The sequence below is a fragment of the Monodelphis domestica genome, chromosome 2 (assembly GCF_027887165.1).
Source record: "Monodelphis domestica isolate mMonDom1 chromosome 2, mMonDom1.pri, whole genome shotgun sequence".
In the NCBI taxonomy this organism is placed as follows: domain Eukaryota; kingdom Metazoa; phylum Chordata; class Mammalia; order Didelphimorphia; family Didelphidae; genus Monodelphis; species Monodelphis domestica.
The window spans coordinates 419,754,042-419,771,854 of record NC_077228.1 but is presented as its reverse complement, the minus strand read 5'-3'; the positions used below and the strand labels follow the sequence as shown (position 1 = coordinate 419,771,854).

Genomic DNA, 17,813 nt, shown 5'->3' with positions numbered 1-17,813 from the left:
CTTTAAAATATTGTTCTGAGGAGTTTGTAAAATTCATCAGACTGTTGAAGAGAAGGAACATGACATGAAAAAGGTTAAGAACTTCTTATCTAGATTTTGGTTCTTCAGGTGACAATGTTATATGTTCAATCTGCAGAAGTCTTTTTCTCAATAGGCCAAATGGATAGAAAACAGGTAATTCCTATGCTGCATAATGAGGGCACTTCTCTTCCTGAGGTAGTATTGAAGACAGATTGGGGTGAGGGCTACTTGAGAGCTCTCCTTCATTATAAAGTAAGCAGGAATGCTATATTTCATAGACATGTGTGTTTGAAAATGTAAAAAATAGAAATTCAATTCTTTCTCTCCTGTTGTTTAAGTGTATTATTGGTATTGTATTATTAGACCAGGGACTTCAAAAATGGCATGTGAAATATAAATAGCATACATGAAAGATACAAAAGTTATTAAAAGACAAAAATGCCTAATTCATTACACAGCAATTCATGGATTTAAAAGGACTGACATCTCCTCCCTTGCAAAAAATGGAACACATACAAAACACTGTCCTTTTGTAATTGATTAAAATGACCCATCAATAGCACTGACTTCAGTAAGAGATAAAATCAATATAAAGGGTTTTTAATTTAGTTTTATGAAATATTAAAATCCAATATTGTTTCTGAACAGACATGATACACAAAGCATTATAAATTCCTAATAGAAACATTATGCTTTTGAAATCACCATTAAAATTAATCCTTTTATTTTTAAAATTTTAAATAGCTTTCTTCCAAATGACAGCTCAAGTAGAAAATGGAGAGAAATGTTTATTAAATTCTACTGATTTCATTTGCCCCAAATCAGTTATATCATTAATCTGAACCACACAAAGCAAAATAATACTCCATACATACTACTCTTCCAGATAAATGAAGAAATATGTATGAGAATACATGTGTATATCTAGATATAGATACACACATAATATACATCTATATATGCCTGTTTATCTTGCATAGCAGGCAACTGATGAAAGTCTTGGGGTTTTCCTTCAGAATAAAGTTGTTAATTGCTCAAAGACACTACAAAGAAAAATGGGAAAGATTTCTTACCATTCCTTTGGTTATCGACTCTATTAGTAACAGGCATGTTAGTGGTGACAATGGGTGGTGTAGTAGGAGAGTTTACAGTAGCTGGCAATAAAGATGAGAGAGATGTAATCTTGCAAAGGAACACATGACCGTTATATGGATAAGCAATCTATCACTCATTAATGCATGATAATAGATACATGAGGGTAATGGAAACCATCTCCTGCTAGACATTAAATATCAAAAATTCAAAGTTTATGATAAGTAAGGAGAAGAAATAAAGGGATAAGTTCCATACCCTGAAATGGACTCATTTATCATGATCCTGGGTAAAAAGCTACATAAAGGTTCCAGAAAAATCATGGCATCATAGAGATATTCTGGACTGGAAGTCAGAAGATCTGAATTCTAGTCCTGAATCTGTATCTGTTACCAATTTCCTTTGTGTCCTCCCTACATGTCATTTTAACCTTTTAGCCCTTAATTCACAATTGTCAAATGAAAAGATTTGGCTAGCTGATCATTAAGGGTATGTTTATCATAGTTAAATTTTAAATCTCTTAAATACTTTAATCTTAAAATTCTAGGCTTCTACAAAATTAAGTTATTCCGGCTTTTGCCACATCCAAACTAAAGTGAAATCTCCAAGGATTGATTTTTTTCTCTTTGAGAAGAGAAACTTCTCAAAAAGAAACTTACAAATATTAAGAAAACCAAATCAGAAACAAATGTGAAACAAATCAATCATTTAAAGATCCAACTAGACTTACTAAGCACTATTCAATGGACTGTTATATAAGGGCTATCCTTACAAGGGCGACATTTTCAAAGAATTACATCATATCTATGCTGTTAACACTGAAATTCACAGATGAGAACCTCATGTACTGCTTTTAAAATGTTCCTAAGTATTTGGGAAAAGATACATTTTCAAAGAAATATAAGAAAAAATTTTCAAAATGAAATAAGATTCAAAGGAATATGTGTATACACACATGCATGTACACATATATAGTATGTGTATATATATATATATATACATCTCCACATGCATAGTCACATTTGTATGTGTATACACCATACAATTAGCCCTTTTTAGAAAATCATTATATGTGGGTAAGCATTTCAGCAAATGTCAGAGGTCTTCCGTTGGCCAGAGCTCTCTTTTCTTAGAGTATGACGTAAAAGATTTCCTATCTTTCCCTCTTTCATTTCTTTTCAAAAGTGGGCACATTAAATTCACTCATCAGTTTAAGTGCAGCAATATGATAATTCTTTGTATGGCTGAAATTTAATTAGATTTCACACTTTCTCAATTGACCATGATCCCCTATAGTAGAACAGTTATTTTCCCCCCTCAGATCCAAGGCAAATTTTAAAAATTCAGAACCAAGTTTTTCAAACCTTTATGTTGATTTCTCCCCCTTTTTATTATTAAAGTATTAACAAGCATGGTTTGAGGGAAAACATATTTTTTTCTCCTTGAATTCAATTTATAAAAGTGGTCATATTTATGATTCCATATTTCAGAGGATCCAGTACCTCTTTTGACATTGAATTCATAGAGGATATGGGTGAAAGGGGTCACGAGGATATTAGGAGCAACAAAGGGAAAAATAAAGATGAAATTCATTATTATTTTAATAATTGTACTTAACTGTAATTATATATTATTGAGTGCACTGCTATTTAGTACATAATATATAATTGATGTAATGTATAACATGATATAATTATTTCACATAATAATTATCTGTAGTAGTGTTAATTATTATTGCTTTAATAATAATAGCAGTAATACTGAAAAAGCCTTAAGTTATTTTGAAATCAAAGTTTCACTGTAAATGATAAATGTTCTGGCAGTCTCCAGTTAAATTAGCAGAGCATTACGTTTACTTTCAATATTTGTTCTCATTTTATGAACATGAATACTTCCTTAGAACATTCTGCGTCAGGATTAATACAGGACCTTTGCAATCTGCTTGAGAAGAAAATAGAGGAAGAAATGAAATCAACTCTTGTTAAATAGTCATGTAATCATTCACATTTGAAATAGTAAAAGCTTTATGGAAATCTGCTCAGACTGTATGAATGCATTCCTTTCTTTATGCTGTATGTACAGTACACCCACACAACTAAGAAGACTTCCAGAAATCTTTCTATTTTTCTGGTGGCTGGCTTGCAAAATTAGAAAAGAAAAAGAAAAAAAGTTAAAACTGAAAACCCAAACAAAAACAAAAGCATTATCTAAAAAAAGCATGACAACAAAACCGAAGTTTAAAAAAAAACAAAATTGTTGAAATGATGTCATATTCCTACCTTGACAAAGGGTTCCCAGGTCTGCACAGCTAGTGAGTTCTGATGCTGGCAGTGGAATCAGATATGAACCTTAATAAACAGAAACAGATCATTACATAAGTTTGACTTACAATTTTTTAAGCATACAAATTAAAAAGCATATAGATAAAAGAAAGCAAGGTGTAGAAAGGAGCTCCTAGAAAAGGAATCAGCAGAACTCATTTTTTATTTCAAATGTCAGTGAAGTACATACTATGGAAAAATGCATTGTGCTAGGGGCTAGGGATACAAGATGTAAAATCATAATATCTATCTTCAATAAGCTTAAAATCTAATGGGAAGAATAATATTTCTTCTTGTTCAGTTGTGTCCAACTCTTCATGACCTTATTTGGGATTTTCTTGGCAAATATATACTTGAAATGGCTTGCAATTTCCTTCTTCTGTTCATTTCACTGAAGAGGAAACTGGAGCAGAGTAAAGTGACTTCCCAGGGTAACAGAGCAAGTTAAGTGTCTGATAATATCACTACACATATAATTAGCATAACAGTAAGAATCTGATTATATACTTAGAAAGAGTCAAACAGTATAATAATGTTCTTGGAAGAAAACTCAGTGAAGATCAGGGAAGGTTTCATGGAGGAGGTGACAGCTGAGCTAAGACTAAAAGGAAGGATGTAATTAGGCATATATACAAGGGGAGTCAATTTCAGATGAGGCACTACTTCATCGCATATTCTGCTTTCATATGGAGAAATTAGTGCTAACAGGCAGGAAAATACAATTGTATGAAGAAAAAGAGTTATTTTGAAGTGATAAAAGAAATTTGGGAGAGATTTGAGGAGTGGGATAATGAATGAACTGTGAAATAAATTTAATGGTTTAAATCATCTTGTACAGTATATAGGATGATGCCTTATTTGTATGTGAATAGTTTGATGGATTAAAGGATACAAAGAATGAATTTTTATTTATTAAAAACTTGATCATATGTGAATATGAAAGAGCATACATTTAAAGATACAGAATAAGATTGGGGATTATTTTGAGAATTTAGAGTTATTATTTAGAACTTAGAGTATTATGATCCCTCAGTTTATTTGCATATAACTGCTTTGAGACTAGAGAATAAGCCTCATGAAATGAAAATCATATCTATTTGGAGATCAAAGGATGATTAAGTAAGGGCTGTTTATTTCATTAGGGAAACTTGATGAGTTGTTATAAGTGAAGAGTATCTTATTGAATATCATGAGGAACTGATTTAAGCCACTGAAATAGGCTACAGAGGCTGGCTGGGGAAGGATCCAATCCATTCTACATTATAAATTTTACCAAAATATTCCCCTGCTGAAGAACCTTCATAGACTTCTTACAGCCTTAAGATAAAATACAAAGTCCTCAGTTTAGCATTTAAAAACCTTCACAAATTGTTCCCAGCCTTCCTCTCCAGACTTACTGTGCAAGACTCCCATTCACTCATTTAGATTCCTGCCAAACAGATCTTCTTGTTTCCTAAATATAACATTCTATATAAGTGGATGTCTCTGATGCACCAGGGTGCTCCCTGCTCCATCAAAGTAATGGTGAAAAAAGGTAAAGGAAGATGAGCAGGGTAAGGGAGGCAATGTTGGGGGGGGAGGGAATCAATTCAGAAATTATATTCACATCCCAATAAAGTACCTAAAGAAGGAAGGAAGAAAAAGTAAAAAGGCCTAATTCAACACAATTTCTTTAACCCCTTGAATCACCATTATTTGTGAATGGTTGACACTTCAATTTCAACATTATAAGGTGATAAAATATCTCTCCCCTAGTATCTCAATCCTAGTTTTTGAAATAATGGAGTTGTCTGAGATGAATTAGATACAGTGGGTTCACCTCTATTTTATTCATTATGTATCCTATCTGACCTTACATATATATATATACATGCATACGTATATATAGTCTTCAGTAATCCACAGTATCAGTGGAAGGTATATGTTGAAGTTAAAAGGATTCTGGACTGAGAGTCAAGAGCTCTGGAGTTGGCATGACTATCTCTTACAAACCATGTGACCTTAGACAGATGACCATCTTTCTGATTCTCTATTTCTTCACCTGTAAAATGAATACTTTGTTATAAAAAAAGTTCCATAATATCTTTCAAGTTCAGATATTATGTAAAATACTAGGAAGTATAGACCCGATTATTTTTTAAAGCCCTTAATATTAAGTATTGGTTTCAGGGCTAAAGAGCATTAAGAGCTAGTGAATTGCCCCAGGTCATACAGCAAGAAAGTATCTGAGACCAGATTTGAACTGAGGACCTCTCATCTCCAGAACTGGCTCTCTCTCTTCACTAAGCCACCTAGCTGCCCCTAGATTATTTGTAATGATAATGATTCATCATGGCAGAGTAGAAAGGGAACTGGAACTGTAATTGTAAGATCTGGGTTCAAAACTTGGATCTGTCACCTTTGTAATTTTGAGCAGTCAGCTTAACTAGTCATCTTGACTCTTGTTTTGCCACTGGACTTTGAAACTGAGTAAGAGAGAGTGGGGGAATATGACTTTGCCCAACTCTGCCTAACATATCCAATTTATGTATAAGTCAAAAGATATTACTAGTGATGTCATTTTGGCCCTTTTCAAGTAAAAGAACAATCAACCAAACAAACAAACAATTTACATTTAATGCAATTTAATAACATTTTACTTCTGTGTCTCATTGTTCTCATATGCAAAATAAAGATGTTTGACAAGATGGTCTCAGAGATTTATTGTGGCTCAAAAGCCATGCTCCTATAACTTAGTGCCACTTAAGAAATCTATCATTTTATTTATTCAAAATTGTTTGCACTTGCAATCTTTGTGACTTACTTTGGGTAAATACACTTCATTTCAATTTCCTTATTTGTAAAATGAAGGGATTAGACTAGAATATTTCTATAGTCCTTTGTGGTTCTAAAACAGTTGATCCTGAAAATTCATCATTAACTAAAATTGGCTTGCCAGAACTTTTTAATTTCTACTCCATTCCATTTTGAGAATATTTGTACCTAAGAGGCATCCTGCTCAAGTCACCTAAGAATGAAACCAAAAACAGGTGGTTTATTTTTATTTAATGTCAACTTTCCTTGGCTAACAGATTTACAAAACAGAAGACTGTTAAGGAATTAATCAAGATAATACTCCCTGGAGGACATCAAAACAGTAAACATCAATAGAAGGTTTTGAGAAATTGGCTCAAATCTGCTTGTTTTCATAAGCACACAAAGCCTTAATGTATTTTTGTCCCCTTTGTTCTGTTGATGCAATAAAGATATCAGCTTAATATTCGCTGCAACATTTGTGGATTCATTTTCATGGGCATATTGACTCTCAATCATTGGTAGGTAAGACACCAGCAGCAAATATTTCTATGTGTTTCTCTATCTCTGTCTATGTGTCTGTGTCTTTCTTCTCTCTTCTTCCTCCCCATCTTTCTCTCCTCCCCCTTTCTTCCTTTCCTCCCTCTCTCTCACACTGGGTAGATGATATAAAGTATGGCTAAAAAGACTGATGTTGAGTCTATAATACTTTACATCTAACATCTGGACACTTGGTTATATTTAAAGACAGAGATAACTTGTTTATCAAATTTGCAGATAGCAATCTAACATATTAGATAAGAAACTAAGGATATAAAGAGTTTCTGGATGGCTAGAATGATGAAGTGACTCACAAGATGAAATTTAATACAGATGAATATTTAGGCTCAAAAAATTGACATCTTTAGCATAAAATAGGGAAAACTATGGCTAGACAACAATTTCTGTGGAAAAGATCTAGGGGGTTTTATTGGGCTGAAAGTTCCATACAAGTCAACTACATCACATAACAGTCAAAAAATAGCTTTAACAATTTTTAAGTGCATTAGGAGAGGTATATTATCAAGGTCCTGAGAGAATGCAGCATTTCTTTATGTCTGCCTTGGTCAAACCAATAGTGGGATGATGATATTCCATTTTTGGCACCACATTTGAGAAAGAACAATGACAAACTGGAGAATCTATAGATTAGAATAACTAGGATGATAAGGGATTTCAAGGATCAGTTGGAATAATCACAGCTAATTATCTTAAAGAACATAACTGGGGCAGGGGATGGGTGTTTAGTGATATTGGCCTTTTGAAAAACTTTCATGTGCCAAATAAGATTCGAGGTTTGCTTAGACTCAGAGGATAGAACTAGGAAAAAAGAGTGATAGAACTAGGAAGAATGGACAGAAGTTAGAAAGAGATATATTTTTTGCTTGAGCAATTACTTCTCAACAATCAAACTGTTTCACAGAATAGTTTAGATCAGGAGATATCAGGTTTCCCTTTGTAGAAGGTTTTCAAGAAAAGACCCATTACTGAACCTTTGTTAGAAATATTATAGAAAGGATTCCTGGACTAGAAGGCCTCTGAGGTTCTTTTCATCTCAAAGATTCTGTAATATTAAATAAAATATTTTCTCTTCTTTCTCCTTAAGATTAAACAACAACAAAAATAATAACAATCATTATTGGGTATATGTCTATAATTTTTGCTTCTGAAGAGGCTGAGGATGGTGGACAGATTGAACTTTGGAATTCTGAACTATGGTAGGGATAAAGATGATAGGATGTCCACACTAAGTCTAGCCAAAATAGGTTGATCCCCTAAGCTGCTTGAAGGGGTGTAAAATGGCCAGTGTATCAAAAAATGAAGTTCTGTGTTGATCATACATAGTCGCTATGAGTGACTGTTCTACTTCTAGCCTGGTCAGAGGATGGAGAGGAAGGGAGGGAAAGAGGGAGGAAGGAAGACAGAAAAACACAGAGGAAAGGAAAGAGGAAGAGAGGGGAGAAAGAGAAAAAGAGGGAGAGAGAAGAAGAGAAAGTTTTTCATAAAATTAAACAACTGTTCTAAGTAATTTATAGAGTAGCATATTCAGTGGAAAAATTATCCTTACATGTAATTAAAGGAAGACTATACAATTCCAAATAACAAAGTATTTTACATAACTAAAATGATGATGACTACCAAAATCTTAGAACTGTTCTAATATTAAAAAAAGAAAAAAAGGTGAAGTTGAATTCACTAAACCTGAACTTCTAAGGGTTTATAGTAAAGTTGAAGAAAGAAAAGTTATTAGTTTATTTCAACTAAAAGGGGGAAAATCTGAGATGGTCTAAGTAAAAAACGGTACAAGTTAGAGTAGTGTTATCCAGATTATTCTGTAGCAGACTGGAGTTCAATGTAATCATGAAGAGAATTACTGTAAAAATTATAATAGAGATAATTTCCTTATGTAACATAAAATATGCTATACAGCATCTATGAACAACAAAATCATTACCTATAACATTTTCTCAGTATGAAAACAGGCTTAATTTTCTCATTCTGGTGGGGCAAGAAGAAATGAATGAATTCAATATAGCGAGTTAACTCTAGAAGCATTTACTATGTCACCACTACTTGCCAAGCACTCTGCTATGCACCATGGGTACAAAGTAAGGGGGAAAACAAAGGACAATTATTGTTCTCAAGAAGCTCACACTCGAAGGTAGGGAAACATATGTGAATATCTGTGTACAAACAATATAGAGATACAGAATAAATTGGAGATAATCTCAGAAAGAAGGTATTAGCATTAACAAGAAAATGGAAAAGATTTTTATCAAATGTGAGATTATTTTTATGAGTCTTGAAAGAAGCCAAGAAAGCCAGGAGATAGGGATGATGAAAGAGAGATTTGCACGCAAGTGGCACAGACAGTTAAAATGTACCGAGTGAGATGATAGGGTTTTGTGCAGTGAACAGCAAAGGAAGCCAGTGTCCCTAGAATGTAAGTAAGTGGAGAAGAGAATTAGAAGATTGTGAAGGTGGAAGGGGGCCAGTTTATGAAGGCTTTTGAATATAAAATAGAAAATTGTTTATTTGATCCTGGAGGCAATAGGGAGCCACTAGGGTTTATTGAGTCTGAAAAAAGGGTGATGATGACGGGAAATCAATTTGGGAAGTTTACTTTGGCAGCAATGTGAAGGATTGACTAGAGTGAGAAGAGACTTGAGGCAAAGGATCAGCACCAGGGTGATAACAGGATCAAAGGAAATGAAGTATGTATGAGAGACATTATGAAAATAGAATCAACAGGAACTAGCAATAGATCAGATATGGAGTGGATTAAAGAATGAAGAATTGAGGATAAATTGAGAATCTGGGTAACTGAGAAGATTGTAATACTTTCCATAGTAACAGAGAAATTAAAGAGGGAAGGATTTGGAGGAGAAGACAATGAATTCCGTTTGGATCACAGAGAGTTTAAGCTATCTAGAAGTTTTCCAGTTTCAAATATCCAAAAGGCAGTTTTGAGTAGGTGAGCTGAAGGTTCAGAAGAAAGGTTAGAATTAAACAAATAGAACTGAGTATCATTTACATGGCAATAATGACTGAATACACAAGATTATTAAGCAAAACAATGTAGAGGGAAAAGAGAAGAAAGAGGTCCAGTATCAGAGTCCTAGAGAACACTCATTATAAGCAGGCATCCTCTGGATGAAGATCCATCAAAGGAGCCTGGGAGACATTCAGATAAGTAGAAGAGCAGTGTCACAAAAACTGAAAGAAGAGTGTCAAGAAGAAATGGTCAAAAGTATCCAAAATTACAGAGGGATGAAGTAGCATGTTTTTATAAAAAATAAAATAGTGTTCACATGTGCTTTCAGCATTCATTGAGACAAAATGCTGGAATCTTTAAGAAGGGGCAACCTTCTCTGTAAATTTTTAAACCAGAAATAAAATTACTAATACAAATAAAATCCATTAATTTTTTGATCAATGATAGAAATTGGCCAGTGAAAGATTTTATTCTACTCATGACATTTAGCCACGATATACTCGCAAACATATATATATATATATATATATATGTATATATATACATATATATGATGCAGGGTATACTAAATAATATAGGCATTTGTTTTATTTATATAATACACATATGTCTACATACATGTGTATGTAAAGTGAAAATGAGCACTTATCTATACATATACACATACATAGAAATGTCATAAAATTGGACTTAGCTACTGAAATTCCAGAGAAAAAATATTTTCTATCATTATAAAGATGCAAAGAACTATTAAATAACTAAAATTTTAGTTTTAAAAAAAGGGATCCATGAAGAAAATTAAACTAAATAAAAATTGTCCCCAAAAAATCCCCTCTTCAGTCAGCAATATTTTAAGTTTGTGAACAGGCATGCTGACTTTAAAATAGCTGAAATTTTTACCAAGAATATGTTGATCTCACTATGACTGGGAGACTCATCAAGTGGATCCCAGGTACCATAATTTTGATAGTAAATGTTTTGTTTTACTGTCATACTTTTGAATTCAAATTTTATTTATTTTAATAATTCACACTTGGAAAAGTCATTGCATTTTCTTTTGAGAGTTGCTCTTGGAATAAAAACTGCATATTTAACTGACAAGGTCAGTTCAATGGAATGTTTGGAATGCAGTCCTATTTCTTCATTGGTTATTGCATGATCATTAGTTCTGAGGAAATGAATTTCTATAATCAGTGAATAACAATGGACTTTTGGGGAATGGGTGGAGTGTAGGAAGGTTAAAACACTAATAATATATAATTTTATTTATTTATTACAATTTTGCTCAGTTAAAAGGCATTCAAATAATCTGTTATAGGTATTTCCTGGTAGTTTATAACTGACACAGCTCTTCAACTCCCAAAGATGATCATTAAGCAGCAGGAAATTCCTTCCCCATCATTTCTAATCCAGGCCATGAGTAAAAGTAATGACGCTATTAAAAGTCACTTTGAATTCAGGAAGACCACTATAAAGTAACAGGGCTAAATTCCACTGAGCATGTGAACATTCAGTCCCCTAAATGAAGTCATCGTTGATGTACTTAGTCACTAGCAAGTTATACTTCTATACCAAACCCATTCAAATTTGTTGAAGGTTGTAAAGTTTGAAGAAAAAAATATATGGAGGTGGGGGGAAGCTTGAAGGCACTGACAAATGAAACATGGAGACTTCAAATTAGAAGTCAGAAGAATCTCTTTTGATTATTCTGCTTTTGGCATACAGACAACACAATTTGATTTAATCCAGTCAACAAATATACTTAGCTGTGTAATATGTTCTCGGGGTTACAGATTCCAAATAAAAAGACTTTTCTCTCAATAGCAAAGATTTTGCAAATGCCTCCATGCATAGACAATGCACTAGTTGCTTAGGGAGTTGGAATGCCTTATTTAAGGTCTGAAAAAGAGGGGCCAGGTCAAGAACTGAGAATAAAAACTGTCAGATGGACAAATCCAAAGAGCACATTGAGAAGTTTGAGATGTTAAAAGAAAAAAAATGAAGTTTCCACTCTATTGGGAGGATTGAAGGAAACATATAGATGAGAATTAGAATATGTAGAGGTATGAAGTTTGATAATCACTTGGGGGCTAAAGAGAGCAACTAGGTGGCACAGTGGATAGAGTGCCCAACCTGAAATTAGGAAGAATTGTTTTCATGAATTCAAATCTGGCCTTAGGTACTTGCTAGCTGTGAGATGCTGAGCATATCACTTAATTTTATTTGTCTCCATTTCCCCAGCTGTAAAATAAGCTAGAGAAATGGCAAACTACTCCAGGGTTTTTACCAAGAAAACTCTAAATGGACTCACAAAGAATTGGACACAATTGAAATGACTGAACAACAACATAGAAGGTAATATTACAGTTTTATCCAATGGACACAAAGTATATGGGCTCTGAGAATACAAAGAGAAATGAAACATAGACCTTTTTACCAGAGGGATTAAAGTCTACAAGGTTGCTATAATATATTCATAAATAATTTTGGTACAAGAGAGATTGTGACAAGTATAAACAGAAGTACAAGGAAAATTCTAGAAGGTATCTGAAAAAGATCATTTTGAACTGTGTAAAGGTTGAAGAGAGAAATACGAGAAGTGTGGGCATCGTAGGTCACTGGAAAAGACACAGGATTTGGAGTCAGAGAACCAGGGTTCACTTCCAGACACTACTATTTATAGCCTATTTGATTTGTGGCAAGCCCCTTCACCCCAATGAGTCTCTATTTCTTCATCTATAAAAAGAAGTTGGATTGAAGAATTCTGAGGTCCCTTCCAACATATGGCTCCTCAGTTTGGCCTGGAAGGAAATTCAATCCTTTGAAATGGTGATGGTTGGGGGTTAGTAGTTCATTCAAAGGCACAGAGATGGAATTGATCTTTATACTTAGATCCACAATGAACAAGTCTTACTGATAATACTAGATTATACCTACTCATCTTGTGTACATAGCTAGTCAAACAAAAGAGGGTGAGGTGAGGCTGGGCCAATGAAGGAATTCCAAAGAACCTGTTTTCTCTGGACACTTAGAAGCTCTGGGCTACCAAAATTGGATGTTTAAAGGGGTCATTATATGGAATAGAAAGCAGTCACTCTAAGTAGCTGGTGCCCTGACCTTTCAATGACTGGTAGGGGATTGGCAAAATTAGGCATCTAAACTAGAGGGCACTCAAATAAAGGAAGCACATGCTGGCTTATTCACCCAGTGCTTGCTCCAGTTGCTCCAGAAGGTTTTGTGCAAGCTGAACTGTGGTTAAATTTGGAGGTTCAGCTTGTGATAACTTCAGGATTGGGAAGGGCTAACTGGGGAAACACCACCCAGCCCTCAGAGCATTCTGGAGTCTCTTTCTGGAAGAGGGTCATAATTGACCATCTTTCCACCCACCCACCAGGAAATACCTCTGAAGTCACATCACTTAATTGCCTCCTACCTCCTGCAGGGAAAGTGTGGGCCAGACAGTCAATAAACTTAATGGGAGGGCAAGCAACAGAAGCTAATCAGTTCCTCAGACTGACAAAGTCTGGTGGGGGATGGGACAAGAAGCTCTCACTTTCTAGGTCTGCCTCATTCAAATCTTCATAGCTTTGTTTGAAGTGCTGTGGATTCCCTCTAGGTCAGTTATGTTCCTGTTCCAAGATAAATTCAATATTTCACTTGAAATCTAAGCAGAATTTATTTTGGGAGTCAAAATCAGTTCCCTTACATTAGTGGGAATAATCAGGAATTGACTATATGTAGTGTTACTGATAGTTTTAATCTCTGATTTCATTGGTTTAGGAGATGATTGGTGAGGAAAAGATTAATCAAAACTAGCAATTACAAAAATAATAGGAGCCTTGCTTGTATTTTAATTAATACTATGGGGAATACCAATATTTTATTTACTTAAGTAATTTGCTTTCTGCCATCTGACAGGCTTCAGTTTAAGTCTGTAATGTGAAATGTCAAACACAACCAAAAGAAGATACCATAAGAGGTCAAATGGTTTCCTTTTACATCAGACTTTACTCTGTTGTTCTTTACAGTCAGGTCCTTCTGGATCTCAAGGATAACTTGTGAAATCAATAGTTTCTATATGTAAAGACTATCTAATGATTGCCTAGTTGGATACTGATCTTGTCTATTTTTTTGACTTAAGGTAAATTTCCATCCAAAGTATCAGTTAATTCATTAGCTCAACTACTTTTTTTTTAATTAAATCAGTAGGGAGGAATAAGAACTTTATTGCTATTTAGTACTTTCCTCTTTTAAATCTAATTAAATTTCATCTTTAGATTATATGGTGACTAAAAAATAGAAGTATAAATATGTTAATGATAGATCACTAAATATCATGTGACACATGGGAAGTGAGCAGGAAGCTTTGACTAAATGTTTTAAAAAAGAACAAACAAACCCCATAGCAAAAATTACATTTTGCAGAGCTGAGAGTCAAGTTGAGAAAAAAAAAATAAAACAAATATAGTGATGAGGAGGGAAAAAAAAACCAACCTTTCTCCTGTTTTAGAGACATACACTAATTTATTGCAGACAAACAAATTTTCAGAACAATGGGGAGGAGCTCAGGAAGGAAAGGTCTTTTGCTATACATACTTACCACAACTTAGGTTGTTTTCAGCTTTCAGAACTGAGGTCGGGATATTCCAAAAATCATTTTGCCAGTCGACAACGTTCCCTTTCACATTACAGCTGAGGTTGGACAGAGTTTTGGAATTCATGTTAAAATTCCAAAGGCGAAAGTTGTAAATGTCCCCTTTTAAAGAGGCTATTTCATTTTGGTTGGAACCCAGCAGCAATTTCCCATTCCCAGGAATAACCTTGCTAATGGTAGAATTGCATATAACTGTTTCATAGCTCCTTTTGAAATTCACGCTGACAGAGCCTAAAGAGCTATTCCAAGTTAGGCACAGTTGTTCAAAGTTTTCAGTGAAAATATCTTCCTGTGAATCTACTGATAAAACCTTGTTTAGTGGGCATTCCACACCGAAGATAGAGAGGAAGTATCCCCTTTTGACCTTTCCAAAGCTCAGCAATTGTGTTGATGAAGCATCTGAGTAAGAGAAAGCTATCCAGTCGTCTTCATTGCCAATTTTTGTTGCTTCAAAACATACAGTGAATGCACTGAGTTCTGGAATCGAGACAGTTTTTGCAACAGACACCTGGTTAGCATCTGTGGTCTGGGGAATAATGACTTTCTGATTCCTCAGGGACACAGCAACTAGTACAAAACACAGCAACAATAAAAGAGAACACAAAAAGACATGTTAGTTCCAGAACTGGGACTTGCTAAAACCCTAATATACTGCATTTCTTTGCTATGGATCAATTTACTGGAACCGTGCTTTCCCCTCATTCTTTGGCACTCCCCTCGGTTTCCTTGACCATCCCACTACTATAGCCAACTCATTGCCAAATTCTCCTACACTAGACCATACCCCTTTTCTGTGATCACTTTCCACCATAATTTCTCCCTTGATTAACCTCCTATCCTTAAGGCTCACCTCTATCAGGCCATCTATTTGTAAGCTATTGGGGTAGATATTGAGTTAGTTATAATATGAGGAGGCACAGAGAGGCCCAATAAAGGGAATCCCTACTCATTCAAAGCCTTGGCTAGATCACAATGGGAAACCCTGGGGACTCAGGCCAGCCAAGTCACTAACTAGTGAACAGATTTCAGTATTTGAATTGTGGAAAACACCCACATATGATCAGGGAGGCAATAATTCTATGCAGTTTCTGCTGCAGTTTTTAATATTAGAAATTTCAGAAAGAGGAAAAGGGTAATTTTATTGTCTATTATTTTTCATGTTTAATTAGGAGAAAAATCTTAAAAAAAAATAAAATCTGAGGGACACCTAGCTGGCTCAGTAGGTAGAGCTCCAGGCCTAAATTTGGGAGGACCTGGGTTCAAATCTAGCCTCAGATACTTCTACCTGGGTCACTCTGGGCATTTCAATTAATCCCAATCACCTAGCCCTTACCACTCTTCTGCCTTGGAACTGATACTTAGTATTGATTCCAAGATAGAAGGTAAGGATTTAAAAAAAAAATTAAAAAGGAGCATAATGCCTTCTGACATTTTCCAACTGTACTCTCTATCATAGACTTCTCTTGATGATAATGTGCTTAGCTGGGAAAAAATGAAGTTAGATTTCCTTTTTAAAGGGGAAACTAATGAAAACCAAACCATCTAAAACGGGAATAGAAAAGATACTAAATACACTCATTACACTGTTTCCAAATAGCATAATGTCCATCCAGTTCCTTAAATTTAGCTACCTCCTAGTTCTCTTCAGTCCATAAACTTATTGAATATGTGTAATAAATATATGAAATCTCAGAGAAGGTGCTAAACTTCATTGGTAAAGGGTAATTTCCTCACGCAGGAAATTCCTGTATCAGTGAAATCACAGGTCCAATCCCTTTCTGTCTATAATGGTGAGAAATCAGTGTGGGCTTTTGGAGGAGTTGTTACTCTGATGATTATTATGTACAAAGGCTACATTCATTTCAGAAGTATCCATTCAGCACTCAATATTTTTTGAGATAAACGCCACTTTTCCGGTATCTATTATATTCACTGAACTATGAGTATCACATCTTAAGAAAAACATTGATAGAGTGCCCAGATAAGGGTAATCAGTAATGTGAAAGATTTGGGGATGGATTGGAAAATGTGTGTGTGTGTGTGTGTCTGTGTGTGCATGTGTATGTGTTTGTGTCTCATATCTCTCATTCTGTAGGACAACTACCTATAGCTCAATAGATTGGATCTCAGTTGATGAAGTCTAATATTATCACCCAATCCACAGGTTCTAAATTCATATAATTGTTCTATCCTACATCACTCCATCTTTTCCACAAAAATAGCATGAAAAACTTTGTCTTTTTACAAAACCAAAATCAGGATTATTTTAAATGACTCTGGAGAGATGGAAGGAAAAAATACAAAGTCTGCCTCAAGTAATTTTTTCATCTCTCATCAAATTTTTAATTGTTTCCCATTAAAATAACTCTGGGAAATTCTGGCTCTCTCAAGGCAAGGGTATAAAAAATATGAAAAAGGGGAAGCTAGGTGGCACAGTGGATAGAGTGTGGGGTTGGAGTCAGGAAGAATCATTTTTCTGAGTTCAAATCTGGCCTCATATACTTATTAGTTGTGTCCCTGGGCAAGTCACTTAGCCCTGTTTGCCTCAGTTTCCTTGTATGTAAAATAAGCTGGAGAAGGAAACAGCAAACCACTCCACTATATCTGGCAAGAAAACCCCAAATGGTGTCAGAGAGTTGGACAGTATTGAAAAATGACTTAATAAAAACTATAAAACTATGATTACAGATTTAAAATGTACTTTAAATGTATATCATACACAGTATTAGATATGATCAATTTTCAAGAATATACATATGTACTTTGGTAAATAAAATAGCATAAAATACTGAAAACACAATTTCCTTTGAAAATTTTGAAAGTATTTTTGCCCTAATTACTTGAGGTTCATCATGGAAGATTATTTCAAAAGTTGTACTAAAAATAGGGTTTTTTCTTTAAAGTCAAAAGTTTTGTAGAATTCTTACATTTAGAATTAATAATATTTGTTCTCATCTATAAAGTTAAATTATGAGTATGCTTTCTAATTATTTTGGCACAGAAAACAACTTAATTTTTTTAACTAGACAAGTGATTTCACTGGTCCTATAAACAAACTCCCTCCACCAGTATAGATTGACATCTGTTCTCTTACTTATCATCTCAGAGAATTACACAGGACATTGAGAGATTATTAAATAACTTGCCTAGGGTCACTTACACAGTATGTGTTCAATTACTCAACCTGAACTTCAAGAAGTAGGCGAATTGGGGGGAGTCGGGCAAAAAATGAATCCTCCAGCTTCATATCAAAGTTGTTAGTTTATAATGCCTTATTTATAGTCATTGACATGTTGACATTCTATACTTGTACCCTGGTATAAATCTTGAAAGGATAGCATTCCAAAAATCAAAAATTAATCCACAGATATACATGTTTTAAATTGACAACTGAATT

The 17,813-nt window shown here is 34.4% G+C and overlaps 1 protein-coding gene across 4 annotated transcripts in view; it reads right to left on the bottom strand.

Moving 5' to 3' along the window:
* ADGRG6 (adhesion G protein-coupled receptor G6) overlaps positions 1-17,813 on the bottom strand; it is a 197,876-nt gene that overhangs the window by 84,774 nt on the left and 95,289 nt on the right. For 2 of the 4 annotated variants that reach the window (XM_007484642.3, XM_007484639.3), the window contains exons 4-6: positions 14,363-14,983; positions 3,393-3,461; positions 1,095-1,175 (exon numbers count right to left, since the gene is read on the bottom strand). In XM_007484642.3, coding sequence (XP_007484704.2) covers positions 1,095-1,175; positions 3,393-3,461; positions 14,363-14,983 — 771 coding nt within the window. The remainder of the gene's footprint in view (positions 1-1,094; positions 1,176-3,392; positions 3,462-14,362; positions 14,984-17,813) is intronic. The other 2 variants (XM_016428924.2, XM_001370446.4) reach the window with 1 other exon arrangement.